Source organism: Oncorhynchus masou, chromosome 10, assembly GCF_036934945.1.
Source record: "Oncorhynchus masou masou isolate Uvic2021 chromosome 10, UVic_Omas_1.1, whole genome shotgun sequence".
Taxonomy (NCBI): Eukaryota; Metazoa; Chordata; class Actinopteri; order Salmoniformes; family Salmonidae; genus Oncorhynchus; species Oncorhynchus masou.
This window is the reverse complement of record NC_088221.1, coordinates 26,235,671-26,258,932: the sequence shown is the minus strand read 5'-3', so window position 1 is coordinate 26,258,932 and position 23,262 is coordinate 26,235,671. Positions and strand designations below refer to the sequence as shown.

General features: G+C 41.8%; 1 protein-coding gene across 2 annotated transcripts in view; it reads left to right on the top strand.

The window, feature by feature from the left end:
• The window catches only part of LOC135547419 (glycogen synthase kinase-3 beta-like), a 33,546-nt gene that overhangs the window by 2,336 nt on the left and 7,948 nt on the right, over positions 1 to 23,262 (top strand). For both annotated transcript variants that reach the window (XM_064976428.1, XM_064976429.1), the window contains exons 2-3: positions 12,030 to 12,223; positions 18,336 to 18,419. In XM_064976428.1, coding sequence (XP_064832500.1) covers positions 12,030 to 12,223; positions 18,336 to 18,419 — 278 coding nt within the window. The remainder of the gene's footprint in view (positions 1 to 12,029; positions 12,224 to 18,335; positions 18,420 to 23,262) is intronic.

Sequence of the window (23,262 nt, the reverse complement as noted above, 5' to 3'; positions counted from 1 at the left end):
CTTTAACTTCTTATGGCTGCCATCCCGTTAACAGGATAATTGTCATCAACAACCGCTGAATTGTATAGTGCCACATTCAAATAATATTACTAAAAATATTTATATTCATGAAATCACAAGTGCAATATAGCAAAACACAGCTTAGCCTTTTGTTAATCCACCTGTCGTGTCAAATTTTGAAAATATGCTTTACAGTGAAAGCAATCCAAGCATTTGTAAGTTTATCGATCGCTCGACAAAACATTATGTACACCTAGCATCAAGTAGCTTGGTCACAAAAATCAGAAAAGCAATCAAATTAATTGTTTACCTTTGATCTTCGGATGTTTTCACTCACGAGACTCCCAGTTACACAATAAATGTTCCTTTTGTTCCATAAAGATTATTTATCCAAAATACCTCCGTTTGTTTGGCGTGTTATGTTCAGAAATCCACAGGAAAGAGCGGTCACGACAACGCAGACAAATTCCAAATAGTATCCGTAATGTCCACAGAAACATGTCAAACGTTCTTTATATTCAATCCTCAGGTTGTTTTTAATATATATAATTGATAATATATCAACCGCAACTGTCTTTTTCAGTAGGAGAGGGAAAGGCAATGGCTGCCCAAACTCTGTTGCGCATACAAAACGCTACTGGCACCCGCCCATACAATGACGTGATGTTATCTTTCTCGCTCATTTTTCAAAATAAAAGCCTAAAACTATGTCTAAAGACTGACACCTTGAGGAAGCGATAGGAAAAGGAATCTGGTTGATATCCCTTTAAATGGAGTAAAGGCAGGCTATGGAACATGGAGTTTTCAAAATAGAAGCCACTTCTATGTTTGATTTTCCTCAGGGTTTTGCCTGCAATATCAGTTCTGTTATACTCACAGACAATATTTTGACAGTTTTATTTAACTTGGCAAGTCAGTTAGGAACACATTCTTATTTTCAATGACGGGCCTAGAAATGGTGGGTTAACTGCCTCGTCCATGGGCAGAACAACAGATTTTTACCTTGTCAGCTTACAGTTAACTAGTCCAACGCAATAACGACCTGCCTCTCTCTCGTTGCACTCCACAAGGTGACTGCCTGTTACGCAAATGCAGTAAGCCAAGGTAAGTTGCTAGCTAGCATTAAACTTCTCTTATAAAAAACAATCAATCATAATCACTAGTTAACTACACATGGTTGATGATATTACTACATATTATCTAACATGTCCTGTGTTGCATATAATCTGACTGAGCATACAAGTATCTAAGTATCTGACTGAGCGGTGGTAGGCAGAAGCAGGCGCGTAAACATTCATTCAAACAGCACTCTCGTGCGTTTTGCCAGCAGCTCTCCGTTGTGCGTCAAGCATTGCGCGGTTTATGACTTCAAGCCTATCAACTCCCGAGATGAGGCTGGTGTAACCGAAGTGAAATGGCTGGCTAGTTAGCGCGTGCTAATAGCGTTTCAAACTTCACTCGCTCTGAGCCTTGGGGTGGTTGTTTCCCTTGCTCTGCATGGGTAACGCTGCTTCGATGTGGTGGCTGTTGTCGTTGTGTTGCTGGTTCGAGCCCAGGGAGGAGCGAGGAGAGGGACGGAAGCTATACTGTTCCACTGGCAATACTAAAGTGACCATAAGAATATCCAATAGTCAACGGTTATTTAAATACAAATGGTATAGAGGGAAATAGTCCTATAATTCCTATAATAACTACAACCAAAAACTTCTTACCTGGGAATATTGAAAACTCATGTTAAAAGGAACCACCAGCTTTCTTATGTTCTCATGTTCTGAGCAAGGAACTGAAACGTTAGCTTTCTTATATAGCACATATTGCACTTTTACTTTCTTCTCCAACACTTTGTTTTTGCATTTTTAAACCAAATTGAACATATTTCATTATTTACTTGAGGCTAAATTGATTTTTTTGATGTATTATATTAATTTAAAATACAGTGCCTTGCGAAAGTATACTGTTCATTCAGTATTGTTGTGGTTGTCATTATTACAAATACATAAAAAATAATAATAATAATCGGCCAGTTAATCGTTATTGGCTTTTTTTTGGTCCTCCAATAATCGGTATCGGCGTTGAAAAATCATAATAGGTCGACCTCTAATCCAGACGCCTAGGTATTTGTAGTTGTCCACATATTCTATGTCAGAACCGTCCAGAGTTGTGATGCTAGTCGGGCGGGCGGGTGTGGACAGCGATCAGTTGAAAAGCATGCATTTAGTTTTACTAGCGTTCAAGAGCAGTTGTAGACCACATAAGGAGTGTTGTATGGCATTGAAGCTCATTGAGGGCGTCAATAAATTACACAATGTAAATGAAACAATATTTTCATGTTGCATGCTTTCAATATTTGTATATGAATTTCTACAGTTTTATATTTGGTTTGGAGCTATAGTATTTTAATATATTGTCCCATGTACATTGTGTAATTTACAGATGGTCCCTATCCACAGGGATATCCAAAGTCAACACAAATTTACGACACGCATTGCGATCAGGTTGTATGTAGCTGCGCTCCGAATTGATGGTTACTTGTGTTTTGTGGGCAGGATTGAAACAAACCCAGCCTTCATTTACGTTGTGATGCAGTCACCACCACCAGTCTTGGATGAGACTGACTTTATGACTAAAATTATTCTATTTACACTTTGTAGTCAATTTTGACAGTAGAATAAATGTTTCTGACTCATATCAATGTCATGTAGTCTGTTTTTAGAATTAGGTTTTTAGGGGCATTTGATCTTTAAAGATACTCTATACCGACAAGACCAGGGCAACCCAACTGTAAAGAAAAATTAAAGTGTCCATATAACAGCTCAAAACAACTCCAAACATGAGAGATAAGAAGCAACATAACCCCTAGGCTATATGAATATAAAGAGATATGAGGAATAAAATGTACCTGTATAATGGAATAAGTTATTAAACCTCTTCATTTAATCAGTTCTACCAGCTGTGAGATTTTTGGATTACGAAACATTTGAGGACAAATAATTTCAGGGCCTATGTATTTTCAATGTTTGTTCACATACAATCTAACCACAAAGCTGGCCATATATTCCTCCCATATTCCTGGCAGCCCTCCCCATTCCCTTCTAAGTTCAAGTTTGTTTATTTGTCATATACATGTAGTAAACTGTTTTCATGAAACGCATACTTGCAGGTTAAACTCTCGACAATTCAACAACAATAGAAAAAGTAAGTAGCTAAGTGAATAAAATGATAAAATAAGAGTGTGCAAAGCTGTCATCAAGGCCAAGGGTGGCTACTTGAAAGAATCTCAAATATAAAATATATTTTGATTTGTTTAACACTTTTTTTGTTGGTTACTACATGTTTCCATATGTGTTATTTCATAGTTTTGATATCTTCTATTATTCTACAATGTAGAAAATAGTAAAAATAAAGAAAAACCCCTTGAATGAGTAGGTGTGTCCAAACTTTTGACTGGTACTATACACACACACACACACAGTTCTGATTTCAAAATGTCAGCATTCAAAAGAAAAAGCCTCTCATCAAGCAAGACCTGTCTCAACCAATAAAGCACAGGTGGGCTCTACCATGCTCAGTTTTCTAACCACCCCCCTTACACGCACACACTACCCAAATTAATGGACGTGACAGCAAGGCAGAATGGCACATTCCAGACGAGCACTGGGTCATGATACATACAGATGAAGTCGGAAGTTTACATACACTGAGATTGAAGTCATTGAAACAAATTTTTCTACCACTCTACAAATTTCTTGTTAACAAACTATAGTTTTGGCAAGTCGGTTAGGACATATACTTTGTGCATGACACAAGTGCATGACGCGTTCTGTCTCCTAGAGACACGAAAAGTGCAAATCAATCCCAGAACAACAGCAAAGGAAATAGGTACAAAAGAATCTACAGTGCCTTGCGAAAGTATTCGGCCCTCTTGAACTTTGCGACCTTTTGCCACATTTCAGGCTTCAAACATAAAGATATAAAACTGTATTTTTTTGTGAAGAATCAACAAATGGACACAATCATGAAGTGGAATGACATTTATTGGATATTTCAAACTTTTTTAACAAATCAAAAACTGAAAAATTGGGCGTGCAAAATTATTCAGGCCCTTTACTTTCAGTGCAGCAAACTCTCTCCAGAAGTTCAGTGAGGATCTCTGAATGATCCAATGTTGACCTAAATGACTAATGATGATAAATACAATCCACCTGTGTGTAATCAAGTCTCCGTATAAATGCACCTGCACTGTGATAGTGTCAGAGGTCCGTTAAAAGCGCAGAGAGCATCATGAAGAACAAGGAACACACCAGGCAGGTCCAAGATACTGTTGTGAAGAAGTTTAAAGCCGGATTTGGATACAAAAAGATTTCCCAAGCTTTAAACATCCCAAGGAGCACTGTGCAAGCGATAATATTGAAATGGAAGGAGTATCAGACCACTGCAAATCTACCAAGACCTGGCCGTCCCTCTAAACTTTCAGCTCATACAAGGAGAAGACTGATCAGAGATGCAGCCAAGAGGCCCATGATCACTCTGGATGAACTGCAGAGATCTACAGCTGAGGTGGGAGACTCTGTCCATAGGACAACAATCAGTCGTATATTGCACAAATCTGGCCTTTATGGAAGAGTGGCAAGAAGAAAGCCATTTCTTAAAGATATCCATAAAAAGTGTCGTTTAAAGTTTGCCACAAGCCACCTGGGAGACACACCAAACATGTGGAAGAAGGTGCTCTGGTCAGATGAAACCAAAATTGAACTTTTTGGCAACAATGCAAAACGTTATGTTTGGCATAAAAGCAACACAGCTCATCACCCTGAACACCCCATACCCACTGTCAAACATGGTTGTGGCAGCATCATGGTTTGGGCCTGCTTTTCTTCAGCAGGGACAGGGAAGATGGTTAAAATTGATGGGAAGATGAATGGAGCCAAATACAGGACCATTCTGGAAGAAAACCTGATGGAGTCTGCAAAAGACCTGAGACTGGGACGGAGTTTTGTCTTCCAACAAGACAATGATCCAAAACAAAAAGCAAAATCTACAATGGAATGGTTCAAAAATAAACATATCCAGGTGTTAGAATGGCCAAGTCAAAGTCCAGACCTGAATCCAATCGAGAATCTGTGGAAAGAACTGAAAACTGCTGTTCACAAATGCTCTCCATCCAACCTCACTGAGCTCGAGCTGTTTTGCAAGGAGGAATGGGAAAAAATTTCAGTCTCTCGATGTGCAAAACTGATAGAGACATACCCCAAGCGACTTACAGCTGTAATCGCAGCAAAAGGTGGCGCTACAAAGTATTAACTTAAGGGGGCTGAATAATTTTGCACGCCCAATTTTTCAATTTTTGATTTGTTAAAAAAGTTTGAAATATCCAATAAATGTCGTTCCACTTCATGATTGTGTCCCACTTGTTGTTGATTCTTCACAAAAAAATACAGTTTTATATCTTTATGTTTGAAGCCTGAAATGTGGCAAAAGATCGCAAAGTTCAAGGGGTCCGAATACTTTCGCAAGGCACTGTATATCCACAGTAAAACGAGTCCTATATCGACATAACCTGAAAGGCCGCTCAGCAAGGAAGAAGCCACTGCTCCAAAACGTCCATAAAAAAGCCAGACTACAGTTTGCAACTGCATATGGGGACAGAGATCATACTTTTTGGAGAAATGTCCTCTGGTCTGATGAAACAAAAATATAACTGTTTGGCCATAATAACCATCGTTATGTTTGGAGGAAAAAGGGGGATGCTTGCAAGCCGAAGAACACCATCCCAACCGTGAAGCACGGGGGGTGGCAGCATCATGTTGTGGGGGTGGTTTGCTGCAGGAGGGACTGGTGCACTTCACAAAATAGATGGCATTATGAGGATGGAAAATGATGTGGATATTTTGAAGCAACATCTCAAGACATCAGTCAGGAAGTTAAAGCTTGGTCGCAAATGGTTCTTCCAAATGGACAGTGACCCCAAGCATACTTCCAAAGTTGTGGCAAAATGCCTTAAGGACACAAAGTCAAGGTTTTGGAGTGGCCATCACAAAGCCTTGACGTCAATCCTATAGAAAATTTGTGGGCAGAACTGAAAAAGCTTGTGCGGGCAAGGAGGCCTACAAACCTGACTCAGTTACACAAGCTCTGTCAGGAGGAATGGGCCAGAATTCACCCAACGTATTGTGGGAAGCTTGTGGAAGGCTCCCCGAAACGTTTGACAGAAGTTAAACAATTTAAAGGCAATGCTAACAAATACTAATTGAGTGTATGTAAACTTCTGACCCACTTGGAATGTGATGAAAGAAATAAAAACAGACATAAATTATTCTCTCTACTATTATTCTGGCATTTCACATTCTTAAAATTAAGTGGTGATCCTAACTGACCGAAGACAGGGAATTTGTACAAGGATTAAATCAGGAGTTGTGAAAAACTGAGTTTAAATGTCTTTGGCTAAGGTGTATGTAAACTTCCGACTTCAACTGTATTGACCAACATGGTATGTCCGTTTTGGTGAATATATATAGATTGTCGGAGAAAATAAAGGAACATCATAGCAGTTGCCCCGAGGCAGATGAACACTTTGCCCCTAAACACTGTCGATGCAGAGGCACAAACTTCCCCGCGTGGGCCTTTGTTGAAGCAGGTAAGGGAGCATTCTCTCCCCCGAACAATGCAGTGGACATGGGGGTTGTATCCAGAACCCCAGCAGTGACACAACTTCTGTGCTACATCCAGGAACATTTAGCTGTGCAGTCATTTTCTCTCCAAGTCCGGGGAAAGTGTCAGAGCACATCCTCCACAGCCTCTGGAGAGAGTTCGGTCATAATCAATTCGGTGTCAGTCAATGTAACTGTAGGAGGTTTGCACAGATGTGTACAGCCTTGAGGCTCCAGCCAACGAGCTACACTTCAACTACACTTCCTCCCCAGTTACACTAACACACAGGTGTTGGAGCATGCTAGATAGAGGAGACCACCTGTGCGAATTAGTTGTCTTCCATCGCAAACAATGTGTGTTACGAGCCTTGGGGCACTAAACAAAACTCCCACGGCCAGACGATACCTTCATGAATAGACACTAAAGGTAGTTTGCCTCTATGAATGGGCTCAGTTGGATAAGGCCTATGTGTCACAATGTATAAGACTGAAGATGCTGCGATACATAGTTCAACCCCAGCCTTGCTCTACATACAGTACCAATAGGCCTGTCACCTTCTGCACTTCTGTAAGTCTGTGACGGATCTCCGATACTGTTTCACGATGCAAGTTTCCCTTTCACTGGATGATTGACCCTATTAGTGTATGGTTGAGTGTATGGTTGAGAGTGTGTGTGTGCATGCAGATGGGAGTTGGGATTAGAAAGCATTATTTAGCACTTTCAGCGTTGCAGAATAATGCCTTTCCCTCCCCTCCCCCCATCTCTCTCCCCATCTCACGCTCCCTCTTTGTGCACCCACACCTGTGTTATAAATAGTGATGCGTGTTATTGGGGCGAGGCTGCAGGCTGAGACTCCTTTTAAGTCTCATCACAGAAAATCACCCACCAGACCATCAGGATTACACACGGCCAGACACCAGCCCCCCCCAGGCACGTGTGCCAGTGTGTGTGACTAACTTGGCCGATGTTCTGAAGCAGCTGTAAGCCAGAGTGTATGGTCCTTGAGTGAACGTTGCCCCTCCCCCCTCCCCCCAGCAGCTGGCCAAGAAAAATGAGCAGCTTGTTTAGCATTTCAAAGCTCTTTCTTTTTCTCTTTCTCATTCTCTCTTACTCTATTTCCTTCAGTCTCAATGAAGACATGAACAAATTGAACATGATGTTCAATTTAAATTGCCGGTTAACATGCAAAAAGGGACAGAGCGTGTTAAACCAACTGAAGAACAAACAGAAAGAAACCGACAGACTGAGCATCAGAGAGAACTGAGAAGAAAGAGTGAAAGGGAGAGAGGGATGTTAAATATTGGGTCTGGGTTATTACTCTAATGTAATAGTTATTACCTACACACTGACAACCCTTCTCCTCCTCCCATTAAGGCCTGTGGTAGGTGATGACTGATTAACATGGTGATATCTAGGGTTGGGCTGATTAAATAAAATGATTAAATCGAATATTGTGATATTTGACATTGATGAAATTTCGTGACGTTCAATATGATATATCGTGAAGACTATTTGAATTTTTACAAATCCAAGCGACTCAGTTTTATCAGTTAGGCTGTATCAATATGTTGAAAATTAAGTCAAAATGTATTAACTAAACCTTATTTTTTTCTCTATAATATCATAAATAAGCACAAAAGTTGCACAGGCTGGATTTATCTAGTCAATAACAGCGCAAAATGATTATTGGGGATATCGCGATAATTGGAGTAGCATATCATAGAAGAGACCCAAGTATTACCCAACCCTAGTGATACCCAGATGTCAGATGTCTCTGCCTTAGGCCGCACCCGGTTAGATAGTACTGCTCCACGGGTCTTCTTTAGGGGAGAGAGAGAGATTTGGATCTCTTCCTCTAAGTACCAAGTCTTAGTGTGAAAGACCAAAATATCATGATATGATGATCCCATATATCCAGTGGAAACATCATAAAATAACTAAACATTTTTCCTTTGTGCAAAAACAGCTGTCTGTCCCGAGCTCACTGCAGGAAACACTGAGGGCCCAGAATAGGCTAGACACAATGTTACAAGTACACTAGTGACAGCTTTGGGCCGGATCCACACTGAAAATATATATATTGGATTTAATATTGTGGGTTTTAATTAACTACATTTTAATAATATTTATTGTGGGTAATTCAACACTTTCAGACTTTCTACTACTTGTAGAAACGTTTTCTGCAAGTATATTTATATATTAGTATTAAGTAGTTTGTTGTGCTCTGAGGTATAATGGATCATAATGAACGGATATCAAAATTGTCGTTCAACGATGAGACCACCCATTCCCACCATCAACAAGGTCACGTTCACAACTGCTCGCAACCCTTAATGCTAGAGGTACATGCAGCATCATACAATGCTTGCAGTTCTACCTCCACTGACTGCTAGTGGGAGGAGCACTGTGTTCAGCAATGCCTGCTAAAGCGGGTTAAAATGGCAAAGAATAGAAGACATCATTTTTTGGGGGAACATTAAGACATGATCACACAAAGTAACTGATCAAGGATATTATAATAACAGTTTTGGAATTGATACAATTCAGTTGGATCTAAGCCGTCTTTTAGATTTTGGACTTAATATGTTAGTGCAGTGCTCCAACCCTGTTCCCGGAGACATCTCGTCCTGTAAGTTTTGGCTCCAACCCGAATCTAGCTCACCTGATTGAAATAATTAGCTGAATCGGGTTAGTTACAATTGGGGTTGGAGTGAAAACCTTCAGGAGGGTAGTTCTCCAGGATCAGGGGTGGAGAGCCCAGTATTACTGTAAGTGAATCACAAGTTAATAATATCCTCTTAAGGAGCCACACCTTTTTTTCAATTTTCTCCTAAAATGACTTACCCAAATAAAACTGCTTATAGCTCAGGACCTGAAGCAAGGATATGCATATTCTTGATACCATTTGAAAGGAAACACTTTGAAGTTGGTGGAAATGTGAATGGAATGTAGGAGAATATAACACACCGCTTATGAAGTCTTTATGACACAATTGCCTCCACGTTTCTATATTGCCGAGGCTACTTTGAAGCAAGGTAAGACATGCTTCATAATATGTTTTCAAACAATTAGGCCTAAGTATGTTTTCAAAATGCATAGCTCACATTGTAAAGTGGTGGGTGATGTGCTGATAGACTGCCTATCGTTGCCTTCACTTGAATGGGAGGCGTGCTTCAATTACCAAATAAAAATAGCTATTTTTAATTGTGGCCATCAAAACCATTTTTAACACTTGATTGCATTTAGAATTGTTGCGCAATGACTGGGCTTATAAAAGCACGTTTCACCCAGCAGCAACCAGCTGAGGAGTTGCAGCAGAACCCCCCCCCCTCAAAATAGTCTCTGTAGGCCTATGCTGTGTGCGTGGGACAGTTGTATTGGATAAATGATTCACGACGACTAACAAAAATACACATGCCAATTTATGCAAATAACCCAGTAGACCGATAAGCATGATGGTCAAACACACGCGCGTGTGTGTGTGCTGCACTGTGATCATATTCCTACTTGCCACTAACACTATCTGCATTGATGGAGGTAGTGTGCTGAGTCGTACATTGTCCAAGTGAACGTTGGGTCAACATGGCATCCCTCTTTAGTAGAAATAGGACATGTGGGGAAAAGGGAGGATCCCTAGTCAGTTGAACAATTGTATGGTTTCAACTCAAATGTATCTTCCGCATTTAACCCAACCCTTCTGAATCAGAGAGGTGCGGGGGCTGCCTTAATCAACATCCACGTCATCGGTTACTGGCCCAACGCTCCTACCTGCCAGGCTACCTACCCGCCCCTAAGGGCTAAGGTCATGTGTTTGTGTGGCTGATATGTACGTTTCTCACGGTTTCAGGAAGTGAAGAGGCATGAAACGATCCTGCTGGGTTGTGTAGACAGTTCTATTCTCTCGCTCTCTGAGGGAGGGAGATACAGCGTGCATTAGTGTGTGTTTCTGCAGGTCTAGTTGCTAAGTGTGGGAGACTGCATCAAGACTGCTGGAATAATTACTGCTGTTTAACCTTTTCTCTGACACACAAACAATTGACCAAGTGAGTGTACTCCTTTTTCAGCATAGCATTCATCCACTGTCTCATTTTGACAGGTTCAGAACCAGCAGGCGTTTGGTATCGAGAGTCTGTCTGTTAGTGTTGGCTCAGCAGCATTAACACACCACAGACTCATCCAGCTGATCTTTTCATTGCCTGCCTGCCTTTCAGCACTGCAGCTACACTTACCACAGAAGCAGCTGACAGTAGTCAGCAGTAGAGTGAATTCTGCTGTGATAGTTAGAACAACTCTGTCATGTACTGTCTCCCAAGCAGGTTGGACAATGATCCAGACTAATATGGAAGAGTTATTTTATTTTTTATTTTATTTAATCTTTATTTAACTAGGCATGTCAGTTAATAACAAATTCTTATTTACAATGACGGCCTATCCCAGCCAAACCCTAACCCGGACGACACTGGGCCAATTGTGCACCGCCCTATGGGACTCCCAATCATGGCCATTTGTGATACAGCCTGGAATCAAACCAGGTTACACATTTAGCAAATGTATAACCTAGTTTCTCTGGGTCTTGTGTAAGGGATGGGTCATGTTAATAACATGTGACTGTCTGTGAGGGAACTATAGGCTATAGGAACCAAGAGTTTAGGTGGCTAGGGAGAGTCAATCGGTTTATGGATGTGAGTGGGATCGAGATTCAGTATCTATGTAAGTGTGAGTGAGAGTCAGGAAATATGGACTGATTTTGGATTTTTTACTTAAATGTATTATCTTGGCTTTGACACCCATGGATGATAATAATTTGAACAGATTCCACTCCTAGCTAAATGTGTGCTTGGTAGCAGGGCTGAGGGTGGTGGTATGGCTACGACACCCACCACGGCACGCGACACCCACCACGGCATGCTAGGCAGGTCTGGTTATCCTTTAACAAGGAGTTAACACAGACTTTAACCCTGACACAGACAGACACACACACACACTCCAGCGCACTTCAGTTTAAACCCACTTAAACAGGAGTAGGCCTCCCAATAATCCCAAGGGAATGGGCTGCTGTGCAATTTACTGTAGAGGAAGGAAAGTGAGGAGAGTTATATGTGAATCTGTCTCTATTTCAGTTTATGGATCCTGACTGTACCAATCGTCTTGAATAATCTAATTCATGGAAGTCACTGGCTGAGATTCAAACCCAGTCCCACTGATGTTTAGTCATGTATGACTGTTAAAATGTGTGTATCATATCTTAGTAATATGATCATGTAATAACGTGTGTGTCAGGCTTAGTAAAATGACCCTAACAGTGTGATCACCACTAGGCTACCCTGCTGCCCCAATCTCACCCCTTCTCTCCCCTCCTCCTCTCTCTGTCCTCCCTCCAGGGGACAAGGATGGCAGTAAGGTGACGACGGTGGTGGCCACCCCAGGCCAAGGGCCCGACAGGCCCCAAGAGGTCAGCTATACAGACACCAAGGTGATTGGGAATGGCTCCTTCGGAGTGGTCTACCAGGCCAAGCTGTGTGACTCTGGAGAACTGCTGGCGATCAAGAAGGTTCTTCAGGACAAGCGGTTTAAGGTGAGCGGAACTGCAGTCACAGACACACACACACAGTTTCTCTGATCTCTCATGAAACTGTAACATCCTTCAATCATCTTTCAATCTTTTTCTTCTACCTTTTCTTTGTAACGGATGACTTTCATTCAGAGAGTGTGCGAGTGTGTTCATCTGTGAAGCATGACTCCATCCGTTCACACTACTGTTGTCTTGCCTTTTGTGAATGGATCACAGGCACCACGTTAGTAGAGCAGAGCGAGACAAACACACACACTAAGTGTCAGTCAGTTCACCACCACTCTCACTGACTACTACAGAAACAAACTCCTAAATCCAAAGCTGTTCATATCTGCTCAGTTGTATCAGTGAATGCAACGATGGCTGCTCTGTGTAGCATTGTGTGTGTGTGTGTCAAGTTCAGGATTGTCGCCATAGTAACTGAATTTCTCCTGGGCCTCAGGATACCATCACTATCCCCATGTAGGTCTGTGAATAGGATTGACTGATGTGTTGTTGTTGTTGTCCCTTAGAGGAGGGAACATGTCCCAGCTCCTTGTTGTGTTAACAGCCAGGCCTGTTGGTGATGTCACCATTACAATGGTGGCACTGCCCAGTGTCCTGCTGCTAGCTGAGAGCCTGAGGACAAAGACACAGACAGACAGTCCTAGAGAGAGAGTCTTCTTTTCTCTATTTACATTAGCATTAGTTACTAGCTTTGGATTTTCATTAATGTCACGAGCTTTGGAGTGTCATTTGTCAGGTCATTAGCTTTGGCTTTGGAGCAGTAGATATACTGAACAGTTGGACAGAAGTGATATGTTGGTTTGATGTATTGTCTTTTTCAGAGTTCAACATAGGCTAAGATTAGCAGCCTAGCTAGCAGTGTCTGCCAGACAGGCTCGTAAGGCAATAGCAGACTTAGCTTCTAACACATTGTTTCTTACTCTTTAGGTGTTGTTTTCCCTTTATAGCAGCCAACCCCCATCTTTTTCTCTCTTTCCCTATGTAGAGGCTGTTAGGAAGAGTGAACTCGATGACTGTTGAGCGCTAAGTCTCCTCACATGACTGCTACACACACACACACACACACACACACACACACACACACACACACACACACACACACACACACACACACACACACACACACACAGTGCTTTCGGAAAGTATTCAGACCCCTTAACTTTTTCCACATTTTGTTACGTTACAACCTTATTCGAAAATGGATTAAGAACATTTTTTAATGAATCTCCACATAATACCCCATAATGAAAAAGCAAAAACAGTTAAAAATAAAATAAAAAACAGGAATACCTTAGTTACATAGGTATTCAGAGCCTTTGCTATGAGACTCGAAATTGAGCCCAGGTGCATCCTGTTTCCATTGATCATCCTTGATGTTTCTACAACTTGATATGAGTCCACATGTGGTAAATTCAATTGATTGGACATGATTGGGAAAGGCGCACACCTGTCTATATACGTTCCCACAGTTGACAGACAGTGCATGTCAGAGCAAAACCCAAGCCATGAGGTCGAAGGAATTGTCCTTAGAGCTCCGAGACAGGATTGTGTTGAGGCACAGATCTGGGGAAAGATACCCAAAAATGTCTGCAGCATTGAAGGTCTCCAATAACACAGTGTACTCCATCATTCTTAAATGGAAGAAGTTTAAAACCACCAAGACTCTTCCTAGCGCTGGCTGCCCTGCCAAACTGAGCAATCGGCGGAGAAGGGCCTTGGTCAGGGAGGTGACCAAGATCCCACTCTGACAGAGCCCCAGAATTCCTTTGTGGAGATGGGCGAACCTCCCAGAAGAACAACCATCTCTGCAGCGCTACCAATCGGGCTTTTATGGTAGAGTGGCCACTCCTCAATAAAATGCACATGACAGCCCGCTTGAAGTTTGCAAAAAGGCTCCTAAAGGACTATCAGACCATGAGAAACAAGATTCTTTGGTCTGATGAAACCAAGATTGAACTCTTTGGCCTGAATGCCAAGTGTCACGTCTGGAGGAAACCAGACACCGCTCATCACCTGGCCAATACCATCCCTACGGTGAAGCATGGTGATGGCAGCATCATGCTTTGGGGATGTTTTTCAGCAGCAGGGACTGGGAGACTAGTAAGGATCAAGGGAAAGATAAACGGAGCAAAGGGATCCTTGATGAAAACCTGCTCCAGAGCCCTCAGGACGTCAGACTGGGGCGAAGGTTCACCTTCCAACAGGACAACGACCCAAAGCACACAGCCAAGACAACGTAGGAGTGGCTTTCGGACCATAATTTTCACTTGTCTGACTGCTTGCATGATGACGAGTTTCTCACACGACTGGCCTATCTGGGGGATGTTTTTTCTTGCCTGAATGAGCTGAATCTAGGATTACAGGGACTCTCCGCAACTATATTCAATGTGCGGGACAAAATTGAGGCTATGATTAAGAAGTTGGAGCTCTTCTCTGTCTGCATTAACAGGGACAACCAACACACGTCTTTCCATCATTGTATGATTTTTTTTGTGTGCAAATGAACTCAAGAATATGGACAATGTCAAATGTGATATAGCGAAGTACTTGAGTGAATTGGGTGTGCAATTACGCAGGTACTTTCCCAAAACGAACAAAACAAACAACTGGATTCGTTATCCCTTTCATGCCCTGTTTCCAGTCCACTTACCGATATCTGAACAAGAGAGACTCATCGAAATTGCAACAAGCAGTTCTGTGAAAATGTAATTATTATTATTTGTGTATCGAATAGTGTGTGTATGGCAGGCTTACAATGATGGCAAAAAAAAACAACATTTGAGAGTACGCTGATCCTGGTGCTAGAGGGGGTACGCAGCTGGAGGTTGAATGTTTGTGGTGGTGCGGAACTATAAAACGTTTGGGAACCATTGATCTACACTGGTTGAAGTGGATTTAACAAGTGACATCAATAAGGGGTCATAGCTTTCAACTGTGTTCACCTGGTCAGTCTGTCATGGAATGAGCTTAATTTTTTGTTCACTCAGTGTATTCTGTCAATAAAAAAACAAGTGCCATTTGTAAGATACATTTTTTAAAACCGTAATATCAACTGGTTATATTACATCTTGGAATACAATCTTCAAAAAGGCAGTAACCTCAGCAGTGATGCTTGTTTGTAGAAGCCTTAGGTTGTGCAATGGCATAGCCTTGTTATGTTAATTTAGCAGACAAGACGCTCTAATTTTCTGAGCCCTTATCACAGTCAAGACACACCTATTTTATCTTTTTATATATAAAAAACATTACCTATTATAACAGAATAAAATGGAACAAAATATTTTTCAAATTGAAAAAAGTTATCACTGCGAAGTGATGCGCATCTAGCTTCTGGAACAGTTTTTCTCAAAAAGTGATAATTTAAAACAGGGCTCTGTTAGGCGAGTTGAAAGACAATTTCTTCAGGGTTACAAACCAAAATTTGTTTTCTTTTTGACATACAGTCGTGCAATTTTGTTTATTCTGCCTGTTCTTTGGAATTTTAAACATAGATTAACAATTCCACATTGAAAACTGTATGTTGATGAATTATTGCGACGACATCTGTCTGGTGAGTAGGCTTCATGATTCTGATGAAAATACGCTCTTTGTCTTTATCAAACTAATGTAGCATTTTTTTCAGTGTGGCACCTGTCTACTGTATGTTTAGGGGGGTTATAGCCTAGGACAGGGGTCACCAAACTTTTCCCAAATGATGTCTGGGTTTAGATTATATATTGGTTAGAATGGTTCATGGAGGTTATTTGGTCTGGGAGAAAACTGTATGTGTAATTCCCCTTTAATTGTGCTACTGGCCCTTTTAATTGCGCATTTAGCGAGTGAGGAATATGCCATCTAATGTGCTGGTCTAGCAATGGTTCTGTACTGTTGCTGCTCATTTCATGGCAAAGTTAGCAAATAAAATATACAAATATACTTAATCAAGATATACTTCTGCCAGGTAAGCCTACTTTGCAGTTAACATTTGATCGAGAAGGTTTTGGGGAAAGTATTTCTGTCAACCCACAAGACGGTTATCACATCAACTGGCTACACATGGAGCGATAGAGAAACGTGCGCACCACACAGACAGGGGCAATGTTACTAGAAATTAATTGACAGATATTGTTAGGTTTGGCTTAAGCCAATAGTGGCTAACCAGGGGTGGGATAATGTCAATGTTGCTTACATTAGATCATAGCCGGGAGCTCGCGGTGTCTGATACTGTGAGATGTGTTTATGATAGTTTGTGGTGGAACACGTGAAAAGTTTGGTGAGCCACTCATAGGTGGGCTGCGAGCTACTGGTAGATCACGATCGACCTGTTGGAGACCCCTGGCACTAGCAGTTGGCAAAGTAGCTTAAAGGGATACTTTGGGATTTTCGCAGTGGGGCCCTTTATCTACTTCGAGTCAGGTGAACTCGTGGATACCATGTTTATGTCTGCATCCAGTATGAAGGAAGTTCGAGGTAGTTTCGCGAGCCAATGCTAACTAGCTTGCAGATACCCATAGACTTCCAGTCATTGCGCCAGTGCTAGTTAGCAATTGTGTTAGCGCTAGTTAGCAACTTCCTTAAAAATGCATGCAAAGACATAAAAATGTTATCCACGAGGTCATCTGACTCTGGGGAAGTAGATAAAGGGCCTCATTGCCAAAATCTCAAAGTATCCCTTTAAGCAGAAAATAGACAGGATGCAATTATTCCAAAACTGCAGCTCATTGTTAGAACACATTTTTTCCTACTTCAATCAACCAGTCCATTTTGAATGTGTGATAAAACTGTTTTTATTTGTAGCTTGTGTATCACATCAGTTAGATAGGTTTTTTGAATAGGCAATTATTTCTGTAGGCTTATGGGAGCTTGCGTGCACACTCAGCAGCATGCGTGTATAGAGGGAGTGGTCGGAACACAAATAAGTGAGACATGAAAGGGAATTTAGGTCGAAGAACTGTGTGATGCTTGGCTTGGTTTCTTTTTTGTTGTGCCCTGCCAATGTACATGTACAAATGGAACACTCGAGTCAAAACAAATTAATGTTGTCTTCAAGACATTTCAGTTGCCCGTTTGGGCAGGCACAAAGCACATTCCACCAAATAGTTTCACAGTATTTGAAAATGTTTTTATCTCTGGATAAAGATAGAGTTTTGACGTCTGTTCAAGTACTTGATTACTCATGCCCATCCCTAGTGCGTGTGTTTGTAGGATGTTCTGATGTGTGTGTACTCTGCTTTACCATCCTGTTAGTGTCACTGTCTGTATGACAACTTCCATGTTGGTTGTGTGTCATGATGTCACTGTGGTTTACCAGTCTCTGTCTCTATCCTCACCATGTCTCTGTCCCAGTGCAGTATATGACAGGTCAGCAGTAATGACTGCAGTGCCATCTTCTGCTCTGCTCCATATGGCACTACCGTCCTTTCCTCTCCCTGGCGCTGTGAAAGAGGGCGTTGCCTGTTTGCAATGCCTGCTTGTCTGCTGGCCTGTCTCTGTCTGTGAGAAACAGGAAACCACATTGGAGGATGGTGATGATGTCACTGGCTAGTTGAGGGGGTGTCTCAATGGTAGATGAGATTAAAGTAGTAGGCTAACATTGCTCATACGTGTCTATCCATACAGTACTCTATGTACCATATGCACCTTATGTACCACATGCACCCTATGCACCATATGTATCATATGCACCCCATGTTCCCTGAGCACCCTATGCACCCATATGTACCATATCATTTCTGTAGTTCTGTTGAACACTTCTGTCTTTTCCGCTTTCTCTCTCTCTGCATTCCACTATGGATCAGAGCTGTGAGCTGTGCCTACTCATCCTCTGTGGGTGGCTACTCATCCTCTGTGGGTGGCTACTCATCCTCTGTGGGTGGCTACTCATCCTCTGTGGGTGGCGACTCATCCTCTGTGGGTGGCTACTCCTTCTTTTGGCCTGTTTGACCTGGAGTTCTCCAGATTGAGGGCCAGTAATTATCGTATATTGATGGGAGTCAAATCTCTGCTGTGTTTCTGTAGTCTAACCTGACTCTCTATCTGCTGTAGACCTCGGTGTTGTACTTCTCATGCTGTATCCTGTTGAAACAGTAAGTAGTATTGACTGACATCTGTCTGTCTCTCTCCCCCTCAGAACCGCGAGCTGCAGATCATGAGGAAGCTGGACCACTGCAACATCGTTCGCCTGCGCTACTTCTTCTACTCCAGCGGAGACAAGGTCCCTCTGCCTGTCTGTGTCCCTCTGCCTGTCTGTGTCCCTCTGCCTGTCTGTGTCCCTCTGCCTGTCTGTGTCCCTCTGCCTGTCTGTGGTCCCTCTGCCTGTCTGTGTCCCTCTGCCTGTCTGTGTCCCTCTGCCTGTCTGTGTCCCTCTGCCTGTCTGTGTCCCTCTGTCTGTCTGCGTCCCTCTCTGTCCGTCGGTGTCCCTCTGTGTCTGTCTGTGTCCCTCTGTGTCTGTCTGTATCACTGTCTGTTTATCCGTATGGCTGAATGTCCTGTTCCTTCTGAGTATTCCTTCTCTGAGTATTCATAACCCATGAATGGTTGAGTTTGTATAAACTGTCATTCGCATGGTGATAGGGAGAGCACTGACAAATATAGACCACACTTGTGTGTCCAATCTGTCAGGGTGCACGTATGCAGCACTCACAGAATCAGGTCCATGACAATGGGGTAATGGATCCTCCCACCTAGGAAACCTAGTCTGGACTGGAGTTGGGGTGCCCATGCGTGAGGATTAGGGAGAGATGCTGGGGGAGAGGGGAGAATGCACGGAGCAGGGGGGTTGCCTGACTAAAGGCCACCTGCTAATTTTAGGAAACACCAGCTGCTAGGGGCCCTCTTGTGAGCCTCACTCTTCTTGTCTCTCTTCTCCATCTCCTCTCATTTCCTCCTACCCCCTTATTCCTCTCTGTTCTAATTGTGGATATCTGGCATAGGGTGATTCGGTTGGGGATTACAATTTTCTCTACATGACATTTTATGGATGGGATACCCGATACAAATCTTACTTACTGTTAGGTTTACAGTTAAAATCCTCCCTCATATTTATGCTTTATAGGAATTTAAATCCAGTCCATTCTAAGTCAATTTTTAATAAGTTTAGAATTCAACCCCAAACTAATGAATAATGATTACTGACCTTATCTTGCAGCTGAAAATTCAATGTAGGTTGGATCTAGTCACCGCCTCTGTCGTGTACCAGTTCGCCACCCGTCTGAAATGGACCCTCAATTTCAGAGGTCAGGTCTTTATCTTACGGATCTCTGATCTGCCCGTGCACTGTTTTCAGCAGTTCCTTGGGATGACAGAGGCAGGTATTGAGATCTAGCTCAAAGGACCAAGTTGTCATGAGAATTGTTATCCCAATGTTCCAACAGAACTATTTTATAGTTTTGACCAATTCCCCAGAGGTTGTAAGGCCCTGGTTAATAGAAGAATTTGACAAAGTCTCAGAATTCTGCAAAAGGTTAGTTCTTTATTCAGAGTACTCTGAAGTCAAAAATGCAAACAGTAATTTTATAACTCCCACCTACACACACACAGTTTTTCACTTTTCTACCAGCCTGGCAGTTTCTAGCCATTCCTATCCTCTCTAGATTAGAGGGGCCTTGGAAGGGACCTCTTTCCTGTTGTCACAAGTCGACAGTTCAGTTGGCCTTGGATGTCTCAACTCTACCCAGCTCATATTGCAAAATAGTAACACAATGGTCTAGTCACACACATTATTAAATTATGACTCTAACACATTTCATATAATTATATGATTTCAGGGTGGAATTCTTTAATCATTACTTTAAACATATACATTCCTTTATCAGTTAGCAGTTGCGTAGTGCAAGCAGTAGATATAGTGTTAGCAGTAGCAATAGTGTTAGTAACAGCAGTAGCGTTAGCTGTTAGCAGTAGTATTAGTATCAGCAGTAGCGCTAGCTGTAGCAAAAGTAGTAGCAGTAACTTTAGCTGTTAGCAGTAGTATTAGTAGCAGCAGTATAGTTTTATTTAACATTTATCTAGGCAAGTCAGTTAAAAACAAATTCTTATTTACAATGACGGCCTACTGGGGAATAGTAGGTTAACTGCCTTGTTCAGGTTGCAAAACGACATATTTTTTAGCTCAGGGATTCAATCCAGCAACCTTTCGGTTACTTGCACAACACTCTAACCACTAGGCTACCTGCCTCCCCAGTAGTGCTAGCTGTAGCAATAGTATTAGTAGCAGCGGTAGTGTTAGTAGAAGCAGTAGTAGGAACAGTAGAGTTAGCTGTTAGCAGTAGTTTTAGTAGTAGCAGTAGTGCTAGCTTTAGCAATAGTAATTAGTAGCAGCAGTAGTGTTAGTAGCAGCAGTAGTATTAATAGCAGCAGTAGTGCTAGCTGTAGCACTAGTATTAGTAGCTGAACTAGTGTTAGGAGCAGTTGTATTAATAGCAGCAGTAGCACTAGATGTAGCAGTAGTGTTAGTAGTAGCAGCAGTAGTGTTAAAGCAGCAGTAGCATTTGCTGTTAGCAGTAGCACTGTTAGCAGTAGTGTTAGGATTATGTGGGGTTATGCAAGGTCTGGAATCTGGACTGATTGAACACTTCTCTGGTTCACTCTTAACTCACGTACACAACACACCTCAAACACAGTTCAAGGGCTCTATTTTTGGCTGCCGTTAAGGTGGCGTTAGTGTCAAACGCACGTTAGTTTGCAATTTCGTCATGTAAAAACTGCCGCAACTGGCATTTTCCAGCCATAACGCCAGGTTCCTCAATTTCACTGTTTAATATCAGCAAGCTTGTGCTCAGATGGGAGGGGTGGATATATTTGAAGTGTGTCCTTAAAAACATGAGCCAAAGTGCTAATTTCAGGCAGCGCTGGCAGGGGTATTTAAACCAACCAAAGCAGATTTTAGAAGTAACGCAGTTGGTAATGGCATGAATTTTGACAGCGGAAATCTGTGACGCACACTGCCCATATGCGCATGGAACAAGATGTGGTTTCGGTGCCTGTATACTTCATGAAACATTTAATGTTTTTTACCCATTTTGCTTTATTTGATTAAAAACCAAGCATAGCCTTGTCAAGCAGACAGCCTTGTCAAGCAGAAACCCTTCGGTTACTGGCCCAACGCTCTAATCACTAGCGTGTTTGGCTTGTGATACCGCTTGGAAATAATTGTTAATCACCAAAGTTGTATTAAAAGATCAAGTTTGAGAGGAGCAAAACAGTGAGCTGACGTTCCCCTTTTTATGTATTGTAGGCGGGCCTGCATTATTTTAGCCATGCTTTGTACGTACATAACTCCTCCATTATGTAGGTTACATCTCTCCATGAGAACCTTGGTGAACCTCGCTTTTAGAAGTTATTTTCCTGTAATAAATGTTTGTTTTCCGTTTCATATTTTTAAAACCCAAGCCCCTTGAAGGCTACTCTTACACTAGGCCTACTATAACGAAGGCTGATTCAACAGCAATGCCTCATGTTTTGTTTTTTCCCCGGTGATTTTATATCATTACATTTTACATGTATTTATTGTTGTTGGAAATAAAATAGTGCTTGTTTTTCATTTAATTTTAATTAAACCAAATTTATTAGAATTAATTCACTGGTTTTATGGCGAGAACAGCCGTGGCGCGCATGCAATGCCAGTGTGGATGCGATCTGTAGATGGTTCCAATATGCCTATAAAATATGCCTATATATGGGAGCAGTATAAGGGTGAGTAGACATTCTCCCTTTCTCTTTATATTGGTTCTTTGTCCAGCTACTGTGAAAAGTTTGGATGTGTGTAAAACCCTCCATAGTCTGCATTGTTTTAATATGATGTACCCGCAGGGAGAAATGATGGTGCCTGTAAGTGTATTTACACATATAGCCTGATTAGAATTTCATTATAATTATTCACTCTCTTTTTTAGGCCTTATCAATGATGAATTGAATCTTGCATATTGACAACGTTTGGGATGTCCATGCTCAGCCATAATGCAATTTACAGTAGGTCTAGCCCCTACATCAGTGTTAATGCTATGTATATATTTCCACATTGAAGCCATGACATGACTTAGAACAAGGTGGACTGCAAACAGGTTCATGTTAACATATTTAGCAAAGATGGGATAGGTCTACATTTAGTTATTTTGTGTCTGTAAGCTGTTTAACAAACTATAATGGACTAACATTGGAGTTGATTCCAAGGCAGTACATAAAACACTGTAAATACACAACTTGAAGCAACCACATATTTGGCCATGGCGCACGTTCTGATTGACCAGTGAGGGGCCAAGCCTTGACACACCCACAACTTATTTGTTCATCTACACTACCGGTCAAAAGTTTTAGAACACCTACTCATTCAAGGGCTTTTATTTATTTGACCATTTTATTTGTACTATTTTACTTGTAGATAATAGTGAAGACATCAAAACGATGAAATAACACATTGAATCATGTAGTAACCAAAAAAGTGTTACACACATCAAAATATACTTTATATTTGTCACGTCTGCTCCTACCCTCCGGCGTACGATTATGCACACCTGGCACTCATCATTACGCGCACCTGTTAGTCATTATGATTCACACCGGGACTCAATTACCATAATCATTTCCTCCCTTTTATATGTCACTCTCCCGGGTTCACTCACCAGTTGGTATTGTTCTTGTGTATCGGGGTACTGCCTTATGTTAGTGTCGTGGTCTTGGTTTTGTTGTTTTATTAAAACATTTCCCCTGCACCTGCTCCCTACTCACTGCCCCATCATTACAATATTTGAGATTCTTCATAGGAGCCACCTTTGCCTTGATGACAGCTTTGCACAACCTTGGCATTCTCTCAACCAGTATTCTCTCAACCAGGAGTTCCCACATATGCTGAGCACTTGTTGGCTGCTTTTCCCTCGCTCTGCAAACCCGATTCATCCCACACCATCTCAATTTGGTTGAGATCAGGGGATTGTGGAGGCCAGGTCATCTGATGCAGCACTCCATCACTCTTGGTCAAATTGCCCTTACACAGCCTGGATGTGTGTTGGTTCATTGTCTTGTTGAAAACAAGTTATAGTCCCACTAAGCCCAAACCAGAT